General features: G+C 52.9%; 1 protein-coding gene across 1 annotated transcript in view; it reads right to left on the bottom strand.

Moving 5' to 3' along the window:
* Nucleotides 1-14,277, bottom strand: part of NBAS (NBAS subunit of NRZ tethering complex) — a 271,212-nt gene extending 256,935 nt beyond the window's left edge. Inside the window, exons 1-5 of the mRNA XM_036750476.1 lie at nucleotides 14,142-14,277; nucleotides 11,571-11,625; nucleotides 10,361-10,397; nucleotides 9,210-9,287; nucleotides 3,934-3,981 (exon numbers count right to left, since the gene is read on the bottom strand). Coding sequence (XP_036606371.1) covers nucleotides 3,934-3,981; nucleotides 9,210-9,287; nucleotides 10,361-10,397; nucleotides 11,571-11,625; nucleotides 14,142-14,255 — 332 coding nt within the window. The 5' untranslated portion in view covers nucleotides 14,256-14,277. The remainder of the gene's footprint in view (nucleotides 1-3,933; nucleotides 3,982-9,209; nucleotides 9,288-10,360; nucleotides 10,398-11,570; nucleotides 11,626-14,141) is intronic.
* Nucleotides 14,278-16,690: the final 2,413 nt, after the last annotated feature.

Here is a 16,690-nt window from a genome sequence, read left to right as displayed (position 1 = left end):
TAAAAAAGCACAGCAGATGCAGAAAACCTCTTCCTCCAGAAGCAAAGGGTGTCAAAGGGGAAGGAACATGAAAGCCAGTACCCTCCTCCAGAAGAGATGGAGATGGAAGGGAAGGGTGGCAGAGCCAGGCCCAGGCTCCGGGCCCAGGCTCCACGCCCAGGCTCCACACCCAGGTCCTCCTCACTAATGTCACACAGCAGCACCATTGCTATCATTTCTCTCTCTCTCTTTAGCCTCCAAGACCTTTAAAGAAGCTTTTGTGTAATCAAGGCTGATTTTATGACGAGAATCATCCGTTTAGACCACAGATTCTTAACCCCAGGTCCATGGACCCCCAAAGGTCCCTGGAAAGATTTCAAGAAGTTGATGAACTTGGACAGGAAAAACAAATTTCATCCTTATTTTACTAACCTCTAACAAAAAGTGGCATTTCCATCCATGCTTTAAAAACTCAATTCTGAGGCGGCCACAGGTTCATCCAGACTGCCCAAGGGGTCCCAGCCCCACAAAAGGGAAGAACTTCTTTAAAAAACTACAAACCTTCTTCACCTAAGGACACAGGATTTCAATGATGCAATGTCTCTTTTTACCCACGTACCCCTGCCTACAGACCTCACATCAGTAACTGCGCCAGCCCCTCTCCTGATGTCCAGGCCCCATCACCAACTGCCATGGGGACATTTTGAATGTGTCCCAAACCCCACCTCACCTTCCACCTCCCTGCTTCTATCAAGGATACCACTATCCTCCCAAGGGCCCGCTACTGGCCTCCTCCCTCCTACCCCACTTCTCTCTACTCACACAGAGCCCCCAGTGCAGGCCCTCATCCCCTCACACCTGGATGACTGCACAAGCCTCTCCAGGGGTCACTCTCCACCCCTTCTTGTCTCTCCTCAAGCCTCCCCGGGCTCCCCCTGCCCCATATCTCACTGAGAAAACTGAGGCCCTTTGCCAAGCCTCCCTCTTCTCCCCTCCTGCCACTTCTCACATGGCTCCTTTGCCCCCTGGCACTGTGCCACCTGCAGGGGTGCCCTAGAATACCAGGCTACCCCTCCTTCTCCAGAGACTGCACCCCATGCTATCCCCAAACTGTCCCTAAGGATGGCTTCCCTACCATCTAAACACATGCCCATGTCTCCCCATCCTCAAAACCCTCCCTTGATCTGTCCATCCCCACCCGCTTGTGGCCCATTTCTGTCCATCTTGTTGTGGCTAAATTCTCTGAGAAGGCCATCTACACCAGGGCCTCCACATCCTCTCTGCTCACTCTCTTCCGAACCTAGGACAATCTGGCTTCCAAGCTCACCATGGCACCCGTGCCTCTCTCTCCAAAGTGATCAATGAGCTAGGGGTCACAACCCACCTGCCACCCTCTACATCCCCCATGGCCAATTGCTGCTAAGTCCTGTTGGGGCTACGTTCACGAGAACTCTCCTGTTCGCCCCTTTCCCATCTCTGACACTGTCACACACACATGCACAGGTGCACACTCACACGCATGCACACCCCACCATCTCCACCCCCAATGCAGGCCCTAGTCTCTTCAGGCCTGGACCACTGCGATGCCTTACTGTCCAGTCCCCCCTCAAGCCCATCCTCCACTCAGATGACAAACTCATCTTCCTCAACTGCAAACCACACCCTCTCCCAATCAGCCTCAAGAGCTCCCCATCATCTATAGAACATCTTCTATTTGGTTTATAAAGCCCCTCGTAACCTGACCCCTTCCCATCTTTCCTTACAGCTCCCCGGGTAACCTGTGCCCCAGTGACACAGGCCTTCCTTGATCGTGCTCAAGGCCAGCTCCGAGGGAGCCCTGTTACCATTTATCATAAGCACAGATGACACCCCCCATGCCTGGGTGATGCATTAACAAAGAATTGTGCTCAAGTCCAAATCTTATTCTACCCCTCCAAAGTGACACCACAGTACATTCTAATGGAACGTAAGCCCTGGGAGGAGGTCGGGGTACCCTCAGTGCCAAGCAGTGTCTGGCTGTTTCAACAATCCAGTTAGCAGCTGTTGTGGGGGTGTAAGACCAACCCAAGCCCAACAACAAGAACGCTACCAGCACGCTGCAAAAGCACAGGTTCTTTTGATCTGCTTAACTAAGGAAAGCTACATTAAGGGGTTGACAAGCTTACTTTAATTCAGCATACAAATATCATTCACTTAGTTCAGGGGGAAAAGACCAGCACACTGAACTTCAGAGCAAATTACAAACATCGACAGACCAAATACAGATTCATAGTTACCAACATCTAGGTTCAGCCCGGGAGCTCATGAAAGGGGCTGGCCCAGAGTCACACGGGCTACCACTGCTGTGGGTAAGAGCTCCAAAGAGCTCCTGGTTTTATATCTTTTTCAGGGTCAGGGATGAGTCACACATGCAACTCACCCACGTGACCTAAAATCAACTCACCCACGTAACCTAAAATCGTCACAAAGAGGCGACTTAAGCCCACGTGGTCTAAGAGCCTCTGATGTCCCAAACCTATCACTCAAACTCATGTATAAACTACGCCCTCCCTTAGTTAGCCCCACCTGGGGCCCCACCTTGGTTACCAAGTCACACCCACATAGGTTTTACACCTAATAGGGGTTTGGGCCTGGGGCTTAGCACCTAGTAAGGCTCAATGAAATACACTGAATTACTCAAAGGAAACAAAGGCCAACTAAGCGCTAAGAGCCCATTTTGCTTACCAACACACTGGCGCCTAAGAAGTGCTCAGTGATGGTCACTGACTGGCTGAGCCAAGACATAGGTCCCAAGCACCCCAACCCTTCAAGAGAGAAGCTGCGGCTGTCCCGCCTACATCCAAGGCTGAGTGCCACGTCTGCCGGGCTACCCAAAGGACAAAGTGGCTTCCCACAGTGTCTGCATCTCAATAAGAACCGATTATGGTTTTGTCGGAAAAGCATTTTGAAAACATAACGGTAGACAATAACATCAGCGGAGATCATTGCTCTGACAGTGACTGATGCCTCATAAACAATATAACAAGAGAGAAGCAGACATGGTGAAGGTTTGGAGCCGGGTACACATGCCCAACGAAAACCTTCAGCTGGGAACGGCCAGTGGTTTGTCCCTGTCACTGGCTGATTGGACCCCCATTGTGGCCATCCATAACATTGGCATCGATGTGCCAAGCCGTGCCCAGGCCTGTCTGAACCTCTGGCCCAGGGGTAGGGAACCTGTAGCCTCAAGGCCACGTGTGGCCCTCTAGGTCCTCAAGTGCAGCCTTTTGACTGAGACCAAGTTTTACAGAACAAATCCTTTTATGAAGGAGGTTTGTTCTGTGAAGTTTGGGTTCAGTCAAAGGGCCGCACCCGAGGGCTGCACATGGCCTCAAGGCCACAGCTTCCCCACCCCTGCTCTAGAGGGTTCACTCAGAGCAGGGTCCTTCACCCTTTAGGGCCAAGGACCCCCAGGGCATCAGTCTGGTGAGGCCTAGGCCCCCTTCTCAGCAATGCTTTTAAATATACAAAGTAAAAGAGAGAGGATTACAAAGGAAACCAATTGTCTTAGAGCACAGTTGCCCAAACATTAAAAGATTCACATTCAGTTCACTAGCATCTATCCGCCCACCCCAAAAGGCTTCATGGACCCCAGGTTAAAAAGCCTGGCAGAGAGTCTAGGCCACAACAGTCAGTGGAGAAGGTTCTCCACGGCTTGTGAAGACATTTCAAGCCCACAGAATGAGCACCGCCGCCAAGGGACCAGGAAATGGGGCGGTGAGGGGTGGGGGAGTGGTTTCCACTGAGTCTCTACTAAGACGCCACCCCCCAAACCTCACCCCATCCAGCATCCGGCACTTTGCAAAATTAAACTAAGGGGAAACAATCCTTTAATCATCTTCCCACTGATTAAAAATAAACCAAGGGACACTGTTTCCTCAAATCCCACCAAAAACAAGCAAAGTGAGGAATTACCTGATCTCCACACACTGGTCCTGAACAGCGGCCAAGAGCTTGCCATTGCTGTGGAAGGGAAACACAAGAGTGAGGCCACCACCACCGCTGAGAACGCTCCCTGCAACCTCCCGCAACTCCCTGCACCCCTGCAGCAAAGGAGAAGCATGGCAGGTTTCTTTTCCTTTGTGGCATGTGACAAACTCACTCAGTGTGTCTTCAGTCACACCCTCCTACAATAGTCTATGGTTGGCCCACGAGTTTCCCATCTCCTGCCCTTTCCTGTTGCTGGTGACTCCTCCCCAAAGTCCTCTTCTGGCCGGCTACTGCCCATCAGGCGCAGCCATCATCCTGGATTCCCCAGGCTATGTCAGCAGACACGCAGCAGACTCCAGAAGGGAAGAAAAGCTCCTTGGCCTGAAAGGTTCCAGGACTGACAGAGTCTGACACCTGAGCACCAGCCAAGGCCAGCTCCAGCTCATGAATCCTCTCACCATGGAACAAAGACAAGGGCAACTTCCTGTGCCGCTCCCCGACCCTGGGGTAGGTGCAGAGTCACAGAAAACAAGCAGGGGGAGAAGAGACCCATCCAAGTTTCTGACTGTCCATAAATACTGATTTAACCATGGCCAACAGTCACACACGTGAGGCCATTAGTCAATGACCAACAGGAATACAGCCCACTGGATGGAAGCCTCCAGATACTGGCACACTGCCTCCATGGACCTGGAAGGAATGACTCAGAGCTTCTTCAGGGGAAGATAGGAAAACGTGGCTCAGGACCAGCTCTTCTTAAAGAGATCTGGGGGCGTGGGCCCCAGGCCAGCACGACCTGAACCAAAAGTGTGATGGGGGGACCATCAGGCGTTATGGGAGCATGAGGCTGCCAGGGAAGGGCTGAGCATCCAGGACATGAAGGGGACTGCCTCACTGTCCTCGGTCCCGGTGAGCCATGGCTGGAGGAGAACATTTGGTTTTAGGTACATCCTGGGAAGGATTCAATGAGCTGGAGAGCGGCATCCAGAGAAGGCAGCCAGGTGGGGGGAGAGCCTCAAGATCCTACCAGACAAGAACACACCTAGAGAAGATTAAATGCAGGGAGCAAACTGGATGCCTCTGAGCACCCCAAGTATCATCCTATGCAGAGATGAGAATGGTTCTGTGCAGCCCCAGTGGAGCCAACAGGAACCCCTGGGTGGAAGGCGCAGAGAGGTGGATTTAGCCTCAAAATTGAGGACAATCTTCCTAACTATTAGAGGACCACTGCTTTAAAACGAGAAGAGGCCCTAAAGGTCCCAGAATCCTCTGCTTCAACTCATGGAAAGTGCCCAAGGGCGGTCACAGGGAGGGCCTTGGACAGCCCCTCCCATGCACCTGCAAGAGGAGGTGTGAGGGGTAGTTGCTAGGGGAGTCACAGAGAGGATTCCTCCCCAAGAATGGCCTTGGAGGTCCTGGGCAATGACAGATCCTTTCCATCCCCTTGTCAAAGACAACCACATATCACTTCCTAGAACATGTGGTCAGCCTCACAGTGATTTCAGAGACCACCAGCACAAGGAATGTTTCATGTGCCCCATGAAAGGGGCACAGCAGAGGACAGGGGAGATGCAGGGTCAGGAATCCCATGGACAACAGGACAAGCTCAGCTGAAGCAAAGCAACCTCTGTGTGAATCCTCAAAGACTCCAGGTGAAGCTCAGGGTACTGGCCCCTCCCTGAGACAGGGAGTATGGCAAAGAGTTTAGTGAAAACATGGCTCCACATCAGGAAAAGAGGCGGCCGAAGGCAGGCACCCTCTCCACAGTCCTCACCATAACAGGTACCTCATGAAGCCACAGTGTGATGGGGGTAGCAAGCACCCCGTCTGCAAGAGGACCCTGGCAGAGCTCCACATGCCCTCAGACTACTGACTGGTGGGAGCAAGGGCCCTGATCCACAGCAAATCACAAGAACTCAGACAAAAGTCAACACTCTAATGGCTGCAACCTGAGAGATTTAGCTAAGACCCTGGGACCCAAATGATCCCACTGGATCCTCCTGGCCTAGGAGGCAGCCCTGGAGATGCACTGAGCAGGACAGACATTCCTGCCAGGCCTAAGCGCACAGAGGCCAGAGAGGAGCCAGAACCCCGAGTGTATGCAGAGGCTGGAGCCAGATGGTGAAGGGCCTTCAGAACCCAGACACCTGTGTGCCATTCACCCTAGAGACAAGAGGGAGCTGCTGACCCTTTGGGCCTCCATGTGCAGTGGAAAGATGAGAGACCAGAGGCCCAGGGACCAAGGAGAAGCTCCCCAAGGGGAGGCCAGTGGGGAGAGACAAGGGCAGAGGCCAGAAATGGGAGGATGGGGTAGGGAAGATGCGGCCACGAAGGGAATGCCATTCTCTCTTTAGTTCCCAGGGATCTTCTAGTTAGTAGGTCAAAGGCTTCTTCTCAGTCCTCACTCTCTTTGATCACTCAGCTGCACAGACGCTGCTCACCACCCTCTTTCCTCTCTGGGGTCTCCCAGCTTGCCTCTTACATGGCCACTGCTTCTCAGCCTCCATCACTGGCCTCACATCCATGTCAGAGCACAGGGCCAGGCACACAGTCAACACTTAATAAGTGCTGACTGACTGGTCACACTGTAACTCCAAGTCTTGCCAAGGCTCTGCCCTAAGTCCCCTCCTCTCCTCCCCTCCCTCCACACTCTTCCTCTTGGGGACCTCCTTGGTTTCCCTGGGTTAGCTCGATGCCAATGACTCCCAAAGTGATCTAGTCGGCCCCAATCTCTCTCCCGAGCTTCAATCCCACTCACCAAGTGCCTATTAGATGCCTAAGACTGGTCTTAACTCAAAGATAAAATCTCAACGTTCCTCTTTGGCTTCTGTAAAGCCCTCCCCAACCTGGCCCAGATCAACCTTTCCAGTCTCTCATCTCAATCTAACCAAAGGGGCCTCTCCACGCCTCACCCACAACAGTCCATCTCCCCCCTCTGGGCCTTTGCCCCGGCTGTTCCACATGCCTAGAATGCCTTCCCTCTTTATCGTCACCTCACAACAGCCTCCTCTTCCTCTAAGATGCAGCTGGCAACCTCTCTTCTGCCTTTCCTGATGCCCAACACAATGACCGACTGTGATTCCACAGCACTCAGGATAGGCCACCTCCTGATAGAGAGGAGGAGGATGGACGGACGGACGGACAGGGCAGAGAGAGACACACACATATGCTGGGCATGAGCAGTGTGGGAAGCTGGCTAGCTGACCCACTATCGAATGCAATATTATGCAATGCTAAATATCACACTGACCTCTGGTTTGACCTTGTTATAAGGATTTGGGTTTCTTCATTTTGCAGGAGGAAAAAGGAAGGAAGAAGAAAAAGGCGATTTTTTTTCTGTTAGTTGAAAAAAATTTCTCTTAAAATTTTTTCATTTGAAAAAAGACTTTGCTGATAGTAACTATGGGCACCCACTCTAAGAAACTACTATGAACTGAACTGCTTTGCAACAATGTGTATTACGGCTATCCTGCATACACTGGCGTCCCAGAAGACTTAGCACTGCGCTAAGCTTTAAGAGCTATTAAGGCTTCGAATGGCACTAAGATTTCTGGGACGCCTGGTATCGTTTATTACTTGTGGCCTTGTCATCTCCCCCATTGGGAATGCCAGGTCCTCGTGAACAGGGATTGTTTCCTCCTTTGTCTGTGTGTCCCCAGCACCGAGCACGTGCCTGGCACATCGCTGACCTGTAAGAAATGCCTACTGACTGTTTTTGATTAAGGGAAAAGGGTATCGAGGAAGACTATAAGGTTGTAAACCTGAACTCCAAAGGCCACAGCACCCTTAGACACTGGGCAGTGAAGGAGAAGAAAGGGTTTGGGGGAAAGAGAGAAAACCCTACTTGGCATGTCCTGAGTTTGAGCTCCTTCAGGGACATTCAGGTGAAGACCTCTGGCATGCAGCTGGTGACCAGGGGGCCTGGAGCTTCAGCCGAAGGCAAGGGACGGAGACGGAAACTCAGCACTTCCCTGGAGAATGCCTGTCCAAGCTAAAGAGGCAGCTGAGATTGCCAAAGGAGAAGAGAATAAAGTGGAGGACAGCCTCTTGGGCCGCACCTGCTGTATGTAGCTCAGAGTGGGATAAGGAGCCAGAAAACTCACTGCAGTAACAACAGGTGTGACCACAAAAATAACTCTATCCAATGATCTTCTGATTACTAATGTCTAATAAGCCCTAAATAGGGAGACATATACTAGCCAGACATGGTCATGACTGTCACAGACTCCAAATGGCAGACAGATACACCGTGGACAGTTAGGTCCTTCAAACAGCAATCTGCGGGTGACACTAAGTCAACTGTGTCAAGCCCCAAGATACCATTGGCCTCCAGAGGGAGATACATAGCTATGCAAAAGAGATCAACTAACAATCCACACAGGAAAAACCAAATGGATGAAAAAAGCCAGACTACGATGTACCATTTGGATCAGAAGTCCACTGTATTATCAGTTGAAAGAACTAGAATGACAGAGGGATGGGAAGAGGGTGTGTGTGTGAGAATGTATAATGCATATGTACATACGTATACACATGCATTATGTACACAGCTACATAAATGTATACAGGTGAGTGAGTGGGTGGGTGTGTGTGTACCTCAGAGGAATAACGAAAACAAAAATGAGCTAGGCCCAGATGGAATAAAGGGAAGAGGGTAGGCAGGATCCTCAAGTGTTCGCTGATGGCTGGCCGACTTTTCAACACCCTTATCTCCCCAGAGAGGGTACCTGAGTGTGAATCCTGCCCTAATAAAGGACACGAGAAACTATCTAAGAAAGACGTGATCCACAGAGGAGACAGGCTGGTCGTAAAGCGAGAGTGAGAGACAGACACCATCCGGGCATCCCAAACGTTGCGCCGGTACCCGCAGGATGGGGAAGGCCTAGAGATGGGGTGGATCCACTGCGGAAGGCCCATGGGAGCAGAGACACAAGAGCTTCCCAGGTTGAGAAAAGACGGGCCATGACTGTCACTTCTACAGAGGAACCCACCTTGCTGAGACCCCCAGTATTCCTTTTCCAGCCAGACGAGCGTCAAGATCATGTCCCAGAGCACCACACAGCCAGGCGCACTCAGCCATAATCAAGGCATCTGAGACAAAGATTCCTTTCTCCTTCATAGCTACAACCAACATTTCACGGATATGAAAGGGTTCGAGCCCACCTGCAGATAAGTCCCCCAGACTCCAAAATGCACTTTTGCTCTGAAGATAATTGTGAAATCCGCCCCGAGACCTAGTCTGGGAAATCACAGACGCTTACCTTGCAAGTACTAAATGCCAGTTTATCTGCTTGTTGACCAAGCGCACCAGTCCATCGGGGAGCAAAAATGTTGTAGGGCTGAAATGATAGGCACATTTGGATTTAAAATAAAGTTAGCTGAACTACAGGCAGAACGGCCCCATACCCTAGAGAGCAAGCACCCAGGCCAACAGGACTGTGGGGGCCTTGGATCCAGGACAGGGCCCTCTTCTCAGAACCAAGGCTACCTGGCCTAAGCAGGAGCTGGCACCTGAAATGCCGGATCACAATGGGGCTATCAGGGGTCTTGTGAGGAGAGCCCTGGACTTGGGGCCAGGAGCTGGGTCTGAATCAAACACACACACACACACACACACACACACACACACACACACACTTCCTGTCTCCAAGACACTAGGCCAGTCACTCAAAGTCTCTGTTCTCTGCCATCTCCCAAGGAGGGATCTCCTAAGCCACAAGCACAGTGCAGGGGCCCCCCAGCTGGCTGATTTTGCTGAAATGTTTTTGTCTTCCACTCTGCTTTTTTATCCTTTGCTACAAAGCACACAAAAGCAAGCTGAAAACTGAGCCTCAGACTAAGTTCCATGAGGGCAGGGGCAGTGGGCTGGGTTTGGTCTCATTAAAATTTTCTCAAAGGCCAAGGGACAGGAATCCATGTGAGGAAAGCAGAGAATTGTTCATGAGAGCCAAAAGGAAGGAGTCCCTCTGCCTGAGGCTAGGGCAAGGGGCATCCGGTGCACCCTGGAAACCCAGCGAAATCCCAGGGCAGTGGTTATAAAATGAAGGCCAATGCTGAGGCCATGAGGGCACACCATCAAGCATCAAGTTTGGCAGGGGGGGGGGGGGGGGTGGAGGGGGGGGGAGCACACAGTGAGGAGATGTCAGCTTAATAAAACTGCTAAGCTGAACTGTGCCAAAGTGTTTGGAAAGCTTCTGCCGTTTCTGTGAAGGACTAAGTTGATATAAAAAACTAAGTTCAACCTGATGTCAATGGCTGCATCAGGTCATGATCTAGGTGGGAGAATGCCCTTTCCCTCCAAGCATCCAGGAACACGGCACCCCCAAGCCAAGCACAGACACAGCGCCTGAATGGAGCGACACCCAGTGATGTTTAACAAGCTTGGAGCTCCCACAATGGACAGAAGGCTCACCTGTACCAGATGTACTGACGGATGAAGTGAAGAGGACCTGTGTAATAAAAGAGAATTAGATAAACAGAACTGTGCTCTGGGATGCATCTCCCTGCCAATCAGATTCATCAGCAGCGTAAAAAGAAATCTCTTTTACCCTCCGGCAGCATATAACAGAACATACAGAATTCTCTATGAAGAAGGGAGTAAACGCAGAGGCCCTTAAACAGAGAAAACTGATTAATCTGTACCCAGTGCCCACTTCACCGACACTTAAGCCCTAAATCCCAATTCAGTGATGTCAGCAGTGTCTGGCCATGTTATGCAGACCCTTAGGCCACTCCCCAACTAGAAAAACACCACGATTTAAGGTGCTAAGCTCGGTCTAGAATCCAGACTAAAATGTGAACTTAGAAGGCAATGGAGTCACTGCCCCTTTGTGATCCAGGCACTCTCCTTTGGAGGCCATTTGGGCCGAGCCTCTCAGTCAAGGACACCAAGGACTAGCAGGCGCCTGGCCTCAGGCAGTCTCATTCTGGGCAGCCCAGAAGTGTGACAAAGCTGTCTGGGCATCTGTCCACTAAGAGAGAGTCAGGCCTCAGAAGTGTGTTACTGGAAATCTGGGCCTCGGGTACTCAGGCTACATCTGCTCCTCGAGTACTGCAAATGGCTCAGTGATTGGCACCAGCTACCTCCACCCCAAGCCCCCAGTCTGGAAGGGTGGGCCCAGGCCTCCCCTGCTGCCCCTTCTACCTCGAGGAGGAGCTCATGGAGGAGGGGAAGAAGGAGAGGAGGAGGAGGAGAAGGGATGAAGAAAAGGGACATGGAGGAAAAGAGGGGGGAGAGGAAGGGGAAGAGGAAGGAAAGAGATGGGGAGAAGAGGAAGGGGAGGAGGGGGATGGGGAGGCTTGGGGAAGTGGGGGGGTTAGGAAAGGGAGGTTGAGGAGGGGAAGAGGAAAGGGGGGGTAAGTGGGGGAGAAGAGCAGCCCCTGCCAGAGACACACCTCCAAGGGTGACTGATTATTACTACATGAGGGAAGCAGACTGATCCCAGGCCTCCTGCCCTGGCCTCCGGGGCACCCGGGGGCCTAGCATGACTGATGATGGGCCCATTTTAAAGACCGCTAGCTGACCAAAAGAGAGCCCTATCAGCTGACAGGGAAGGTGCCAGGCCCATGGTATAGGATGCCCCAGAATTCCCTTATGCATAAAATTCAGCAACCATATTTACCTGTGATTGCCTTGGTGATGATAAAGGACGCACCATGTTTTCTGTTGCCTCTAGGCTGTAATTACAGAAAGGAAAACATCCTCCTTGCAGTATCCAAAATACTTCTGTGTTCAATGATTCTTCACCAAAGGGCCCAGCTCAGCAGCTCATTAACCTGGGGGGCTCTGAAGGCACAAAAGGGTCGCAGTGTGCACTGGAGGAGGGAGCCGACCACACATCACACTCTCGCCTCTGGAGGTGATACGGAGTCGGGAAGAGGAGAGCTGAACTTGAGGCCCAGCGGTGTGACCTGGCCAAGTCAGCCGCCTTTGCAGTGAAAAGGGCATCAGCATGCTTAGCTTCCTTCACCACAAGAGACATCAGTCAGTGTGTGCTAAGCACTGGCTACGACTAGGAGGCTCTGTGCTAACCACTAGGTACAAAGGAAGGCAGGACCAGCCCTGCCCTGGGGGAGCCTGAATTCTAAGGGGAGACAGCATGACCACACTAGGCACATACAGGCTCTGGAGTAGAAGGTGGGTCATCCCAGGGAGGTGCCAGCAGCTGAGGGGGATCGGCAAAGGCCTCCTGAGGACGCCAAGCTGTGAGTCCTGAAGACAGAGGGAGAAGCCAGGCATCCCAGGCAAGAGGAACAGCCGGGGAAAAAGGCCCAGCGATGGGGGATGGGTGTTGCAAGGAGGCCAGGGTGCTGGATCACCCAGTGCATGGAGGGGAGGATGGTATAAGACTGGACAGGTGGGAAGGGGCCAGGTCATGAGGGCTTTAAGTGCCAAAGCCCTTTTCTATTTGAACCTCGAGGTAAAAGAGACCAGGTGGGGCTCATAAAGCAGGGAGTGGGAGAGGGATGGGAAGCCCAGCAGACAGGAGAGAAGGGAAAAGACAGGATGGGGATGTGCTGGGTACATGGGACGACCGAGAGAGAGCAGTTGGGGGACACCAGGATGTGAGCCTGAGTAACGTGGAGGCCGCCGCTGCCCTTGGCAGGAACAGGGAGGTCTGGGAGGGAGGATCACGAGTTAAAGATCATTCCTGGTGAGCTAAAGAGGCTCTGATGCAGACTGAGGTGGGGAGATGGGCAACGATGGCTGGACGCCTGGACACGGCTCCTTTCAGGCTGGAGCAGTGAAAGGGGCCGGGCCACGGCTGAGGCTGGGGCTGGGGCTGCAGCTGCTTTAAGATAAGGGCCAACCTCGGGCCAGCAGGGGCCCAGGGGAGGCCTGCGGCTGGTCGGAGGGTCGCCTCAGCCGGCGAGCCCACCCCAAGCCCTCCGGCACACACCTCCGCTCCCAGGCCCGGTACCACACAGATGGGGAGAAGAGCTGGCCCCTAAAGGAAGAAAAGGGAGGCCCTGTCCTGAAGCACACACCACCGCCAAGGAATGTCTTGAGAGTCCACTGCCCTCAGGATGATGCCACTCAGAGAAGATGCAGCTACGTGGGGCAGTGGAGACAGTGCCGGGCCTGCTGCCAGGGAGACAGGTTCAAGTCTAGCCTCATATTGTCACCAGCTGCACGACCTTGGACAAGTCACTAAACCTCCGCTTGCCTCAACTTCCCCATCTGTAAATGGCAACAATAGGAAAGGAGCCTCTTGACTTTCATACCCGAGACTGAGAGAGGGCTGGGAGGGTCCTTGGAACCTAGAACATGGAGTATCACAGCAGGGAGAGACCTTAAGATCTAGTACATAGAATGCCAAAAATGGAAGGGGTCTCAGAGTCTAGAACCTGGGGTGTCAGAGCAGGGAGAGGCCATAGAATCTAGTACATAGAACACCAAAAAAATGGGAAGGACCTTAGAACCAACAACATAGGATGTCAGAGCAGGGAGGGGGCCTCAGAACCTAGAACATGGAGTGTCAGAGCAGGGAGAGACCTTAGAATCTAGTACACAGAATGCCAAAAATGGAAGGAGCCTCAGAGCTTAGAACCTGGGGTGTCAGAGCAGGGAGGGGGCTCAGAACCTAGAACATGGAGTGTCAGAGCAGGGAGAAGCCTTAGAATCTAGTACACTGAATGCCCAAAAATAGGAGGGGCCTCAGAACCTAGAACCTGGGGTGTCAGAGGTGAGAGACCTCAGAGCTTAGAACGTGGGGTGTCAGAGCCAGGAGAGCCCTCAGAGCCTAGAACCTGGGGTGTCAGAGCAGGGAGGGGCCTCAGAACCTAGAACGTGAAATGTTAATGCCCTTAGAAGCAAGAACGTAGACTACCAATTGGGGCGGGGTGTCCTTGAAATCTGAAACACAAACGGCCCAAACCCCTCAGTTTACAGACTGGTAAACTGAGGTCCAGAGCAGGGAAGGGCACGTGGAAGGGCCGGGGGCTGCGGACAGGAGGGCTCCTCCCATCTCGTGCGGTCGCCATGGCAATGCCCAGACGCCACGGAATGGGGGGGAGCGGCAAAGAGGACGGTTGCCATGGCGACGCCTCGGCGCCCCCCCCCCCCCGCCCCCGTTCCCCAGGGAGCAGCCCCTCCCGCGAGGCAGATGACGTGGCTCAGAGGTCCCGGGACAGCCCGTGGCCCCTCCCCCGCCGGGCCCCAGGCCGACCTCCGGCCCCATCGCGCCCCTCACCTGCACCTCCGTCTCTGGAGGCCACTCGGTGTTGACCAGCAGGTCGTAGAGGATGTTCTCGTCCTCGCTCTCCGAAACCGGCCCCGAAGGCGGCCTCCACTCGGCGGCTGCCATGTCTGCCGGCTGGGGCAGGAGCGGGGCTACGGTAGCCCGTGAGGGACACTGTCGCTGGGGGCGGGACCGGAGGGTGACGTCACCTCTCAGGACCGCCCCCTGGCTGGCCGAGAGGCAGAGGCGTCCCTGGTCCCATCTGAGGCTGGGCTCTTGCCTCAGATGCAGCTGATCTCTCCTTGAGCCTCTCTTCTCTCTAGGTCTTTAGGACTACCCCCTTTCCACCCCAAAACCCCCTCTGGTTCTCCCCCGCCCTCTCTGAGCGCCCCTCCTCTGTCTCCCGGGCTGGATCTGGGGATCCCGCCCTCTAACCAAACCTGTCCCCTGTCTTGGACCCTCTCCTCTCCCTCTAGACTGCTTCCCTTGGGGATCCCGTCAGCTCACATGGATCTAATGACCATCTCTGCCGATGACTCCCAGATCTACCTTTCCTGCCCCAGCTACCTCTCAGACATCACAGACTAAATGACCAATCTTAGCTATGTCCGAAACAGGACTCATGACATTTTCCCCTAAACCGGTCTCCCCTCTCCTTCCTTCCCCATTACTGTCGGGGTCTCCCCGCCTCCTCCCAATCCCTTGGACTCCTCGCTGTCTCTCACCCGCACATCCAATATGGTATCATATTTCACCCTTGTCACATTTCTCATATACTGACACCGCCCACAGTCTGATGCGGACCCTCATCTCCTCATTTCTGCACGGGGGAGGGGCGGGGTCTGCCAGCTGCCTCGAGTTCCTCCCCAATTCAATCCATCCTAGACTCAGCTGTTAAAGTGACTTTCCTACAGTGGAGGTCTATGTCACCCCCCAATTCAATAAACTCCAGTAGTTCCCTATCACCTCCGGGATCAAATATAAAATCCTCGGGTGTTCAAAGTGCTTTATAACCTACCCTATATGCGTCCCCAGGATTTCAGCAGGGCTCAGAACACCCCCCCCCCACCCCAGGGCTGTGATTAATCTCTGGAGAGGAAGGCTTAACAACTGCTGGGAATCACTTTTATACCAAGGAAGGCAAACAGATTCCTACTTAATAACAATCACGGTGAACATTGAAGAACTAGGTTATTTGTGAGGAGACAGGTGCCAGAGCTGCTGTTGGTGAGGCTCGGGAGCGGCTCTGCCCCCTGAGCCCTTTTCTCTGGCAAAGGAAGAAGAATCAGGCCCCAGTTTAGTGGAGAGAGGCGCTGGGAGCTAGGCTCTGGTGCAGAGGCAAGTGAGGGGACCAGCCAACCCCCACACACATATGCCACATGGCAATGCCATAGTCTCAGAAACCCTCCCCCATCAGTTGGGAGAGCAGTGCAGGGCCTCCCCTGGGCTTCTAATTCCCTCCTGTGTGTAACCAGAGCTCATCGGGTCACATAGGAAGGCAGGAAGAGGGAGCCTGCCTCTCCCACATTATGAAACACCTGGGGAGACAGCACCTTTCCCAGCTTCCTACCCAGAAGCCTCCAAAAACCACACCAACTTTCAGAAAGCCAACTCCCAAAGATGTCAATGACCTGTAAATTCCAGATTGGCATCTGCTTGTCTCTCATCTCAAGGCTGCGCTTCTGGGGCACGTCCTAGCCAAGATTCCAGTGGCTCCTCCCCAACTGTGTGAGGATGTGTCCTGTGCCCCCAAAAAATAATAGACCTGAGCAGGTTGTGCCCCTACCAGTAATTGCCACCGCTCATGGGGCAGTGAGAGATAGTCAGTGAACAAGCATTTATTAAATGATTGCTATGTACCATCTATAAAATGGGAATGATAATACAATATGGAGACCAGAGCTTTGAGGAATTGACTGACTTGCCCAGGGTCACAAAGTAAGCATCAGAGGTAGCATATGAACTCGGGTCTTCCTGACTCCAGCTGCCACATACAACTCAAGGCACCACTGAGCTGTGATACTGTGCATAACCCACAGTGCCGAGTATGGGCAGTGGCTACAAGGACAAAGAACGAAACAGTCCCTGCTCGAAGGGAGCTTATGTTCTAGTTAAAGTAAAAAAAAAAAAAGTCCATTCTCTGCCACATACTCCATTAGACCTTAGGGAAGTCATTTATTTCATCCACTCTGTATATAGTGTGGGTGAGCCAATTTACTTCCATCTTGCCACTCCCATTGGATGGGGAGCTCCTTGAGGGTGGGGCCCATCTTTTGCCTTTCTTTGTGTTGCCAACACTTAGCACAGTGCCAGACGTGCAGTAGGCATTTAATAAATGCATTACACACCACACCCATCATGGGTTGCCCCGCTGTCCTTTGGTTGGCCCAACTTTTAATTCTTCAGGGCCTCTGCTCTTCCATACGGCATCCATACAGGGGAGAATTCGCCTCAAAGCTTAGTCCATCATGATGATGTCAGAAGAGCTAAATTGGGTTCACATTGGTCTTGGCAGAAGCGACCTAGGACATAGTGGGGAGTGGGGTCTACAGATCTTGTTT

This window comes from Trichosurus vulpecula, chromosome 3, assembly GCF_011100635.1.
Source record: "Trichosurus vulpecula isolate mTriVul1 chromosome 3, mTriVul1.pri, whole genome shotgun sequence".
Classification (NCBI taxonomy): Eukaryota; Metazoa; Chordata; class Mammalia; order Diprotodontia; family Phalangeridae; genus Trichosurus; species Trichosurus vulpecula.
This window is presented reverse-complemented; position numbering and strand designations above follow the sequence as displayed.